The sequence below is a fragment of the Lycium barbarum genome, chromosome 6 (assembly GCF_019175385.1).
Source record: "Lycium barbarum isolate Lr01 chromosome 6, ASM1917538v2, whole genome shotgun sequence".
NCBI lineage: Eukaryota > Viridiplantae > Streptophyta > Magnoliopsida > Solanales > Solanaceae > Lycium > Lycium barbarum.
In genome coordinates, this window is record NC_083342.1 from 10,740,332 (window position 1) to 10,752,498 (window position 12,167).

Below are 12,167 nucleotides of genomic sequence, written 5' to 3' on the forward strand. Positions count from 1 at the left end.
ATGTAATTTTGATATCTTAAGTTGCATTTTCTCTCATAGAAATAAAAAACTCACAAGTTGTGAAAACTATCAAAGCATTCCCAATTTTTATACAATCTTACCGAATGAGCAAGTCATAGTTCATAACAAAATTAATACGCTATTAGAAGGCCTTTCTAAAAAATGCAACATCAATTGATCAAACTTTAGTTCAATAGAAACAAAAATTTAACATTAATAGTAATGTAACTACTCTTTAATATAATCCTCCCCACATGGTAGACATAAATAAAGGTTAGTGGAAGTTAATGAAGTTGATAAATGCTTAGTGGGAGTAATTGTTAAAAATATTTACCAACTTATGGGTCTTTTCTTATAAAATATAAACTTATGAGTCAAGTTTTATATTTAAAATTTTTGAAATCATGGTTTGAAACTAGGGCTGGGCATAAATACCGAAAATCGAAAAACCGAACCGAAACTTCAACAAACCGAACCGAACCGAACCGAACTAGTTTGGTTCGGTGTTTGGTGTCCACCTTCAAAAAACCGAAACCGAAATAGCCGAACCGAAGTTTGATAAAACCGAACCGAAAAACCGAGCACACACCGAAATTTAATACATTACCCAAAAAAAATTAAAATAGTCTAGGCTCATTAAGTTTAAAGCCAAAAAAACTCAATTGTAACAAGCCCTCTTTTGCATTTGTATCCCTAATTTTCTACTTCAGTTGAGAAAATCAAATATGTTAAGGAAGGCAACTAGGATGTGTCTTTAGGGTTAATGTATGTCCTTTATGTGTTTTCTTAATTATTCTTACGATATGTATATAACACCTAGTAATCCTATATCATGGCTATAGTTTTCTATTCTTGTATATCATGTTTGTTTGATTTGGATTTCAATTTATCAGTTTTATGTTTTATTGCTTTTGATAATATGAATTAGTGTCAAGGGAATCGCTTCTAATATCATATCAAAAAAATCGAATTGAAAAAACCGAACCGAACTTTAAAAAACCGAAACCGAATAACCGAACCGAACTAGTTTGGTTCGGTGTTCGGTGTCCACCTTCAAAAAACCGAACCCGAAATAGCCAAACCGAAGTTTGATAAAACCGAACCGAAAAACCGAACGCCCACCCCTATTTGAAACCCCAAATCATGCCTTTTTGGATGATTTGGGTTTTCAAACCATGAGATGAAATGCATGTCCAAACGTTGGTTTCATCTCATGGTTTCAAACCGCATGTCCAAACGCCTACTAAGTTGGGGATGACCAACTTATAGTGCGTTCGGCTTATAAGCATTTTGGATACTTATCAAACTCGATTTTATTTTATTAAATCTATATTTTTTTCTAATAATTAAGTACTTTCTTATTTGAATTATATATTTATTATGTTTACAAATAAATAAATTATGTACATTCAAATGTTGAAAAACAAACCCCCTTGATATTCGTGTTCAGATCTAGAGATAACATCTTAATCATTTAGACATGCATTCATATTCATACGTCTTAATAAAACAAATAAGGCCTCAATCACTAACTAGAAGTTTTAAATTTGAGATGAATTTTTCTTTGGTCCCAAAGTAGGGAACGAATATAATGTGAGGGAGAACCAGTGGCGGAGCCACATAGAGTCGAGGGTGTTCATCCGAACCCCCTTGGCCGAAAAAAATACTATTTTTACAAGGTTAAAATTATTTTTTATGTCTATATAGTAGATGTTAAACCTCCTTAGGCTTCTTCGTATGTTTACTTTTTTATATTTTGAACCCCCTCGACGGAAATTCTGGCTCTGCCACTGGGGAGAACGCCAACTTAAATGACATTGTAACCACCAAAGATCGTGGTGGATTATAAGTAACTCCATCATCAACCCGAGGTTCCGGGTTTGGAATGGATTCTATCTTCGGTCCCAAAGCCGGTATCAGATACAGAATGAGAAAAAATGCCAACATAAATGACACTATCACCACCAATGATCGTGATGGGTAGTTAGTACTTCCATCATCAATAAGAGGTCTCGAGTTTAGAATGGATTCGCCTTTGCTCACAAAATGGTATTGGATATAGGTTGAGGAAAAACCCCTACTTAAATGACACTATCACTATCAAATATCGTGGTGGACTGTAAGTACCTCCATCAACTAGAGATCTCAGGTTTAAAATGGATTCGCCTTTGGCCCAAAGCCAGCCTACTTAAATGTCACCGTCACTATCAAAGATTGTGGTGGACAATAAGTACCCCATCATCAACTAGAGATCTCGGTTTTGAAAAGGATTCGCCTTCAGCTCCAGAGCCGGCCTACTTAAATGACACTATCACTATCAAATATCGTGGTGGAGAGTAAGTACATCATCAGCTAGAGGTTTTGGGTTTGAAATGGATTTGCCTTCGTCCCCAAAGCGAGTACTCGAGTTTGAAATGGATTCGCCTTCGGCCCCAAAGCAAGTACCGGAAACAAAATGAAGATACTCAAACTAGATAGCTATTTTCTCACTTTCAGGCTCAATTCAATCTCCTCCTCAACCTTTTGCAATCAGCATATCACATTGATTTTTTCCTTCAAAAAAAAAATGTCAATTGCAGAATTTCCAAAATCTTCAGATCTCATTGATTTTCTAGTAAACAAAGGAAATGGTGTAAAGGGTCTTTCCCAAATTGGCCTAAAAATTGTTCCTCAAAAATTCATTCAACCCCACCACGAAAGACTAGATATTTCCCAAATAGTGTCCTCAGAATCCATACCCATTATTGATTTCTCAAATTTCAATGACCCAAAAGTTGCAAAATCAATTTGTGATGCAGCTGAGAAATGGGGTTTTTTTCAAATTGTTAATCATGGAATCCCAGTTGAAGTTCTTGAAAATGTAATTGAAGCTGGGCATAAGTTCTTTGAGTTGCCTGTTGAAGAAAGAAGGACGTACTTAAAAGAGAATTCACCAACTCATACTGTGCAACTGAAGACCAGTTTTAGTCCTTTTGCTGAGAAGGTTTTGGAGTGGAAAGATTACCTTTTTCATATGTATGATTCTGATGATGAGAGCAGTGAGTTTTGGCCTGCTGTTTCCAAGTAAGATAATAGCTCGTTTGGCACGAGGGATAAAGGATAATTAATATTAAAGTTGAGATGAGTTTATCCCACATTTGGTTGGATTGTGGGATGACAATCCCGAGATAATTAATTCTGGGATAACTTGTCCCCGAACCAAACGACCCCTTAATGTTAAATATATCAAGTGCTGGCTTTGTTTGTTTATATTTCTGGTTTTCTTTATTTGGAATAAGCTTGTTGATCTGAACTTTGTTAACTGATGTTTCGTTAGAGTCTCACATTGGAGCTGTGGTAATATAATCCTCACCTCACGAGCTAGCTTTTGGGGTTGATTAGTACTATAACACAACCTTTAGTCGTTGTTTGAAGACAAAAGAACGTCTAACACAATGCACTTATTCCTTCACTAGATAAACTTATCTTTGTGTGTTTGTGTCAGGGGTAGTAAGCTATTAGATCCCAGCAAAGATCTCTAGTATATCCACAACTGCTGCAATATTCCAAATGGAATGGCAAAATGATAGGAAGAGGAGCTGCGTGGTAGAGTCGTGGAAACGTTTGTTTCTTCCATATTTTGGATCTTAGTGAAAGAATATGTTTTTGTTGAAACACATAAGAACTAAAATCTTAGAGAGCAGAGCACTATGTATGGATGGTATGAACTGGCTAACTATGATCCTTTAAATAGACCGATTTTATATCACCTTTAATTCGAATTAGCAAAAGCAATGTCTCCTTGCATAATATGGATTCCAAACATTTATGATCTGGATGTGAATGAGTCGAATGATGTATCCCTTGGTCCATTAGTGAATCATCTTTCCAGGTATTGTGAAAGATGTTCTACTAGAAATATTCTTGTTAATGCTTCGAGGTCATAGTGTAGCTTAACCTTCAGAAATTCTTATCCGAATTCATGTAAGAAGTATTTGTCTGCTTAGAATGTTGAGAGGACTATTATCTCATTTAGAGAGAAAGAAGTATAAACAAAACAACAAATGAATTTAAATAGCTTGGCCATTCTATCAGTATCGATCTAGACTATTTTGGACTAATTTCATTTTTACTTCTACAGAGATCAGGTTTTGGAGTACATGAAGTGGGCTAAACCTGTTATAGTAAAGCTTCTTGAGGTGCTACTCCGGAGACTAAACGTGAATCGTCTTGATGAACCGACGAAGTCTGTTGTAATGGGCACGCTGATCGTTAACCTCATTCACTACCCGGTCTGCCCGAGTCCTGAGCTCACTGCTGGTGCTGGCCGTCATGCTGATGTTTCTTCAATCACTATGCTCCTACAGGATGATGTTGGTGGCCTTTACGTGCGAGAACCTAAAGGTGATGGCTGGATTCACGTGCCACCAGTCAAAGGGGCTCTGGTGATCAATATCGGAGATGTCCTTCAGATCATGAGCAACGATAGGTACAAGAGCGTTGAGCATCGGGTGATTGTGAATGACAGTAGAAACAGAGTGTCAGTGCCAATATTTGTGAATCCAGCACCTGATGCAGTTTTTGGTCCTTTGACACAAGTACTAGAAGATGGAGAGAAGACATTGTATAAGCAAGTTATTTATTCAGATTATTTCAATTATTTCTTCAGTAAAGGACACGAGGGCAAGCAAGCAATTGAATTTGCAAAGCTATGAAAAATCTGCTGATTCTACACTCTTTTCATCTACGTATATGGGAAGTGGAGTCAATCTACATAGTAGATGGCTTCGTTTCCTTCGTTGCCCTGGTTGTACACTATTTAAACTATTCTATGGCTTAGTTTACTTGTTACCCTGGTTGTACACTATTTAAAACTGTTATTTTTTTGTTTGGTTTCCCATATTCATTTTGGGCTCCGACTAATTCGGATTTGTTCTTCATCAAAGGGGTAAGCGCTCCGTATAAGAATTATTTTCATTTCTAGAGCTCGAACCCCAGACCTCTGAGAATTCTATCTATTTCACCACAATCCTTAGCGGTTATTCAACCTATTATGACAGAAAAGAATATAGGTAGACTCTTTACACTGTTGATATTGTTGTTGATGCTCGCCTTGTAAACAATTTCTCCATAAAGTGGGGCGAAACGAATATTTTTCAAAAATTTGCGAAAGCAATATCTTGATAATCATTGAAGCCTCTGAAGAAATAAACAGTAGTCACTTTTTTCATATCAAATGGAGTATGTCGAGTTTTGATTATCAAATACGTAATTCTACAACAGATTCACCCTAACAACAAAACTCAAAAACGTAAAAAAAATCTTCAGCCAAAACAAGAATGCCAAACAAAATTGACTTTGCTCTGTTACGTAGCCAAGGAGTTCGTTGGATGGGCGTATCATTGGCTGGCCAGAGCAACAAAAGTCGTATGGCGATCAGTGTCGCGTTTATCACACTGTAAGCTACCGATAATTTTTTTTTTTTACTGTTTCTCTTTCTTTGCCAAGGATTCTCCTTTATGTTCACTGCCTGCAGAAACCACATAACCTGCTCCAACCTGTGTCAAACGTGCAAAAATGGAGTACACTTAGAACATGAAAGAAAAGAAAGACAGTAACCCTCTCTCCACCCACTACGCTCGCACCCACCCACAATATTCTAAAATGATACGTAGTAGCCATATTATCAACAACAATAAAGGGTAGCTCGGTGCACAAAGCGGCCCAGGTTCAGGCAGGGTCCACCCCAAAGGGACGTATATAGGTCACACGGACAACTTTACCATTGCTCCAAAGTTCCCCTTCATTAATAACAACAATAATAATACTAACACTAATAATATTGTTTGTATTATTATTACAAAAAAAATATATACATACGTGAAAAGGAAAAGCAGGATACCTGGCAATCTTTCAGTACAACACGTTCTTGGAGCTGTACATTACTGCAAATAACAGAACCTTGGATCGAGCAACCATCTCCGATAGTAACATGGTCCATTATGACTGAGTTGACAACCTGCAAGGACAAGCCAGAAGAAAGCAAGTAACTTAATAACCAGCTAGACGATGTATGTGGCAGCTGGATTTTCTGAGGTTGTGTCATTCTTGTGTGAATGGAATGTAAGTACTAACTGTTTCCCTTTCTATTAAAGGTAAAGAATGAATTGTACCTTCACATTTGACCCAATCCGACAATGTCGTCCAATGACAGACTTTTTCACGCTGCATTTGTCGCCCATTTGTGAACCTTCTCCTAGCATACAATGTGGTCCAACCTAATCAGATTAATACCTCAGTCATGAAAACCAAGATCCAATTTGCACAAAATTCTCACATTACGCATAGAAAAACAAGATTCAACAAGAAAAATTAAAACCCCGCAGAAAGGATATGATGCTATATGAACTACTTTATTTGGCACTTAGCAAGAAAATATAGACAAAGATGACACAACATGCGCAACAACATAATATCTGCATATGTAACCGCAAGAAATATTGCAACTCACTGTAGTTTTTGAACCAAGCTCGGCTGTAGGATGAATGATGTTGTTCTGAGGAGAGAAAGAATAGCCCGACAGATGACTTGCGTCACCTATGACCTAAATCATAGAGAAAGGAAACCAGCTCATACGCAGACATGCAAACACATATGCTGTAGATATAAGCAAAAATACAAGGTTAAACAGTAAATCTCACATCTCGATTTATGTCACTGAAGGCCTGAATAGAGTTTAAGCGTACGCAGTAATTGTTCTTGCTGGCAATATATACACAGCACTTATGAGTCTTTCTTGGAGACAGAGCAGAACCATCAGGACCCAAAGCGTATAGTTCATGAAAACTTTGTGTAGAAGCATTGGTCAGCAGTTGTGACAGCATAACTTTACTATCGACATCCTTAGAATTCCCATTTTCTTCTGCTAGCCCTCCATTTTGTGATAATTCAGATCTCTAATACAATTTAACATCATCAACTTGTGGAGAATCATGGATGGTAAGTAAACAAAGTTAACACGTGGCAGAAAAAAACATGCATTGTAAGAGACTTACTAGCTGGCTCCTCACAAGATAAGGCAACACTTCACGCCTCAAGCTCAGAAAATTTTCTTTCTTATTCAGAACCTCTTGCAAAACGGTTCTACAGGAACAACCATGAACAAACCCATTTAGAGAAAATAGTAGCATAATGGATAACACTATTGACTAAAAACCACTCGAAAATGAAAAGAAACATATCGAACCTCTTGAAGGCATACATATGAGCATCCATTAGATCAGCACGAATCTCCATCTGCAAATTAAAGAAAAAGGATAAGATAGAGAGGGAAAACTCCACCACAAATAGCATAGGAGCCTGCATATTTGGATGTATCTGCACGCATGCACTATTTTAATGATCTAATACATTTTCATGTGAAAAAAGAAAAACAGGAAAGGCTCTTGCAGGGAGCAGCAAGTCCAGTATCTCATGTTGGTTAAACAAGCAAAAGTTAATACTCCCGCTGTCCAATTTATGTGAAGGTGTTCGATTGAGCACAAGATGAAAGGAAGACTTTTGAAACTTGAGGTCCAAATAAGCCATAGATCTTTATGTGGTTATAAATCATCTCATTAAGGGTAAAATGGGAAGTATGAAGTTAAATCATTACTAAATACATAAAGGTATCATTCTTTAGGGACTGACTAAAAAGGAAATAATGTCACATAAATTGGGACAAGGGGAAAAAAGGGCAGGTCAGCCCGGTGTACTAAGCTCCCGCTATGCGCAGGGTCCGGGGAAGGGCCAGACCACAAGGGTCTATTGTACGCAACCTTACCTTGCATTTCTGCAAGAGGTTGTTTCCATGGCTCGAACCCGTGGCCTCCTGGTCACATGGCAGCAACTTTACCAGTTATGCCAAGGCTCCCCTTCATAAATTGGGACAAGGGGAGTAATTTTTAAAAAGAACTTAAAACTAAGGCATTGGATATAGAAGAAATGAAAGAAAATAGATCATATAAAGAAAGGAAAATTCCAAAATATAACTAGCCATTCATAGCCAAGCTGAATCATAGATCACGAGGAGAAGAAGAATACCAAATCATCAAGCAAATCTATCAATCCTTCGCTTATTTCCCCTCTCTTTTCCCATTCATTTCTCAAGTATACAGGAATCAGGCAAGAGTAGAAGAAAAAGATATCAGACAGAAAACTCCTATCTTAGTGATTTCATTAGCTATTAGTGTCGTGCAGATTGGCATCATTTACCTGGCCTACAGCTCGGAGAATGCTCTTCTGGACACGAATATCTTTCTCAACTTCAGCTCCTAGAGGATATCAAAGATGCCTAATAAGGGAATAACACAAACTGATGCATGAAGGATGTAAAAGCATATGCAGGGGTCTCACCAGCAGCTACATGCAACAGAAATTGTTTAGTGGGGTCCAGTCCTATAATGTTATGGTGTGCCGGTTTCTTGGCTTTGTCCTTTCCACCAGAGGAACCTGACTCTGATGGGCCACTGATAGGAGTAGAACAAAGCATTGCAGTCACTGCAGCATCATGCCGTCTATGAGCAGCTGCTACTGCCCCAGGAGGAATATCAGAAATAAGATCACCGCTCACGACCTGCATAAGAAATCATAACTAATTATCTCATTGAAGCATGCTCCCTTTGTTGAAAAGCTCTAATGATTAGAATATCAACCAAAATGTCTTTTGCAGTCAGGTGGTGATCAATGGCCCTAAGAGCTCCAGCTGTCCCGACATCCTCGGGGACTGCTGCAACCTGAAGACAAGGTAACAACAAAATAAGCCCTTTATATCAACAACCACAGTAAGTTTTTTTTTTCTTTTTTTTCTTTTTTTTTTTTCAAAAAAAAACCACAGTAAGTTAACATGGGCAAATAAGTATAAGGATGAGCAGTAGATATGTCAAGTGAATTTTTTAATCGTTAAACTAATAGACTTATCCTGTTTAAAACAGTCAAAAGGGCCCACTATAAATATATTTCGAATGCAACAAACAGCTCTAACTTTCAGAAGAGCAAACTAATAAAGAAAATATTAGGTCTGGCGGAAGAAAAACTTAATAAGTTCGCGAACAAGAAGTGCACGGGTCTTGCGGGGAATTGTAGGACCAGCGAATACACATCTTCGAAACAACTGTAGCTTACTTTGGAAGGTAACCAGTATCCCATCGAATAGATTTTCACACTCCAGCAAATGCAATAAGAAAATTTAACAAAATTTGATCATGTCTTTTTAGCATTCATATAAAGATTCTTGGAGGAAGTGAGGACCACTGCAATATAAACGTTATACAAATGAACTTCATATAGTTCCCTTCCATGAAAGTTATTTTCCTTTTTCACGTTTTAGCAAGAGACAAATGAAGGGTATATAAAGATGTAATTGTACGAGCCATATACATTTTAGCATTCACACGTCCCATTCTCCTCATTGATTGTCAGTATCAGTTCTTTATTCAAAAAAGGGCAGCCCGGTGCACTAAACTCCCGCTATGCGCAGGGTCCGGGGAAGGGCCAGACCATAAGGGTCAGTTCTTTATGCAAGAGGTAAAGAAATTTCATATCCTGGCATATCTGTTTTTCCCTTAAGTGATAATTAGAGAGGCCCAAGCACATATGAGCAGAATCAAAAGGAATTTGCTTAAGAGAGGGATTCGATTCTTACTATCTTATCAAAGAGACAGTAAGCTAATGAACAGTTGGTTCTTTAAGCTACAATCAATAATTCCTTATTTCACACACACGTGGTACAAGCTTTAGTTCAGGGCCATTTTGCAGGTAACATCCACATTGGTTTCAAAAGTTTACCTCTGTTCTCCATTGTCCAGAAGCATAATACACTGCTTGCTGTAGGTTAAATGTTACATTATTTACTAGCCTGGCAGTAACTTGGTATATTTGGTTATATCTGATATGCGCAAAGGTGGTTTCCTTGCTTCCCTATAGCCTATAAGTCAACAATCTACCAAAAGCAGTATACTGTGTCTGGAGAGTACAGTTGGCAGACTTGCGAAGCAACCACAGTTCACTCAAGCATGAATTTTCTCATTTACCAAAGCCCTTCTCTTTGTTGTTAAGTGTGAATATGACCAACGAACTTCTTGTTCTCTTATTTTTGTATGTCCATTTCTCTCCTTCTTGTAACAGAGAAATCCACAAGGGCATATTGGCACACAGTTTGAAACTCGATGGATGATGGACCTGTCCCTCTATCCTTCTCCACTTAACGTTTGTTGTATTTGTCCCTACTTCACATCCACAAACTATAAAATATCTCTTTCCTATAAAATCCTTTCCTGCTGATCTCTATGTTACATGCTTCACAGTTTTTCCTACCTACTTTGCTACGGAGAGTACCACTCTATATCAATTAATCCATCAACTATGCCGTAATTACAAATTAGTTTGGTCTGCTATATGAATCTTCTAAGTCTATTTCATTTTAATACGACACTTTCCAAAGTAAATTACAAAGTCCCAAAATCTCACTTAATGCACGAATATGCTTGCAGCATGAAACAATTGAAGCGCTGAAACAAAAAGTATCCAGTCTATTTTTATTTTTTTAATGACATGGGAACCCGCAGCCGCTACCCTTCGGGTGCGCACAGGGTGAACCCAACTCTTGTGTAATAGCTCGCATACCAAAAAGTATCCATTCTATTCTAACCATCTTATTACTATTTCTCTACTAATCACATTTAGTAGAACAAACAATACATATGAGAACCACCTATCATGTCTGCAATTTCAATATGCCAAATCTCATTTAGTTTAATAACACTGACAGCTGAAACAATTACACTAAAGCCTCTAATACAAACTTTTACATAAGCTTTTATTTCCCTCGTCGTAAATTTTCCTTCCCAGTTTCACCTCGTATTCTCATTCACCGATTAATATTTCTCAAAACCGTGATCCAAGAATTACCTCAACATGTAATCGATCAACATAAGCATTTGATATCCAACCTCCAACAAGAAGAGCTGCACTTTCCCCTTCAACAACCTGATAAAATTACCACAACCAAACACACAATTCAATAAACTAACCATAATTTCCAAAATTAACACAAAAACAGAAAAGAAAAAAAAAAAAAAACTCACAACAATAAAATCCTTGAGATTGTTTTCCTCAAAATGCTCCAACACATAAGACAACACCGGTCGATTCGCCACTGGAAGCAAAGCTTTTGGCACATCCTGCAAATTTCTTTCCCACATACATCAAAAAAACTCTTCTTTTATTCACTATTTACATCAAATTTTCATGGAAAATTACTTATAAAAGTATAAGCAAAAATGGGTAAGGGATTAAAGTGAAAGATGATTGGAAAAAAAAAAAAAAACCTAAGGAAATCGAGGGTACCTTAGAAACAAGAGGGACAAGACTTTTTGAGAAGCCACCCGCTAAAACTACTACTTGAAAATCCATGGGTATGAAATAACTTACTTTAACTCAGATAATGGCGTTTTGGGTGCTTCAAAGAAAAGGGACAAGGGTTTTTTGATTGGGGAACGATGGAGGAATCGCAGAGAAGAGTTTTTTCAGGTAATGGGGGTTTGGGGGTTGGGGTATTGAGGTTTAAGGAGTTTTAGAGTCAATTATCGAAAAGGGGATGGATGAATAATTAGTAGGATGATTTGGTTTTCTCATATTCCCTCTCTTTCAAATTGAGGTGAGCCTTCTTACTTAGTCCAAGGAGGACTTCATTTCATATTTGATAATAATTTACTCTTATGTAATGATTTGTAATCATATATTTTCAATTTATGTGAACCTATTTTCTTTTTAGTCTTTGCTAAAATGAATGACTTCTTTTTTAATTTGAAAACAAATTCACTTTATGAAATAATTTACAGCCACACAAATATTCAAGGCTTATTTTGAACCACAAGTTTTAAAAGTCTTCACTCTTTCTTAAATGTCGTGCCCAGTCAAATGAGTTCACATAAATTGAAATGGAGAGAGTAAAATATATGTCACTCATTTTATACCACAAGTTTAAAAATCCTATCTTCTTTCTTAAACTTTATGCTCAGTTAAATAGGTTCACATAAATTGAAATACAGGAAGTAATATTTTTATGGGGTGAGGGTGGGGGCAAGGGGCAGGGGGTCAACTAATTTGGATTTGTGTCAAAAAAGTCTCGTTTTGAAAATAAAGTGTTT

General features: G+C 37.1%; 2 protein-coding genes across 3 annotated transcripts; one reads left to right on the forward strand and one right to left on the reverse strand.

Moving 5' to 3' along the window:
* The first annotated feature begins 2,136 nt into the window (after positions 1-2,136).
* Positions 2,137-4,879, forward strand: LOC132600751 (bi-functional coumaroyl CoA and feruloyl CoA ortho-hydroxylase F6H2-2-1-like). The gene is made up of 2 exons (XM_060314114.1): positions 2,137-3,063; positions 4,121-4,879. The coding sequence occupies exons 1-2, from the start codon at positions 2,456-2,458 to the stop codon at positions 4,692-4,694; spliced, it is 1,182 nt and encodes a 393-aa protein (XP_060170097.1). The 5' UTR covers positions 2,137-2,455; the 3' UTR covers positions 4,695-4,879.
* A 304-nt stretch (positions 4,880-5,183) lies between these two features.
* On the reverse strand, positions 5,184-11,697 carry LOC132600750 (uncharacterized). 2 transcript variants are annotated; one of them, XM_060314112.1, is made up of 13 exons: positions 11,365-11,694; positions 11,103-11,198; positions 10,927-11,004; positions 8,673-8,753; positions 8,374-8,593; positions 8,233-8,291; positions 7,226-7,275; positions 7,035-7,122; positions 6,681-6,935; positions 6,491-6,583; positions 6,153-6,257; positions 5,882-5,998; positions 5,184-5,537 (listed from the first exon to the last, which is right to left on the reverse strand). In XM_060314112.1, exons 1-13 carry the CDS (start codon positions 11,428-11,430, stop codon positions 5,463-5,465), a joined length of 1,383 nt encoding a protein of 460 aa, XP_060170095.1. In that variant the 5' UTR covers positions 11,431-11,694; the 3' UTR covers positions 5,184-5,462. The 2 variants fall into 2 exon arrangements, with proteins under 2 accessions (XP_060170095.1, XP_060170096.1); XM_060314113.1 differs by lacking the exon at positions 5,184-5,537 and having other exon boundaries at positions 6,153-6,235; positions 11,365-11,697.
* Between the last annotated feature and the right edge of the window lie 470 nt (positions 11,698-12,167).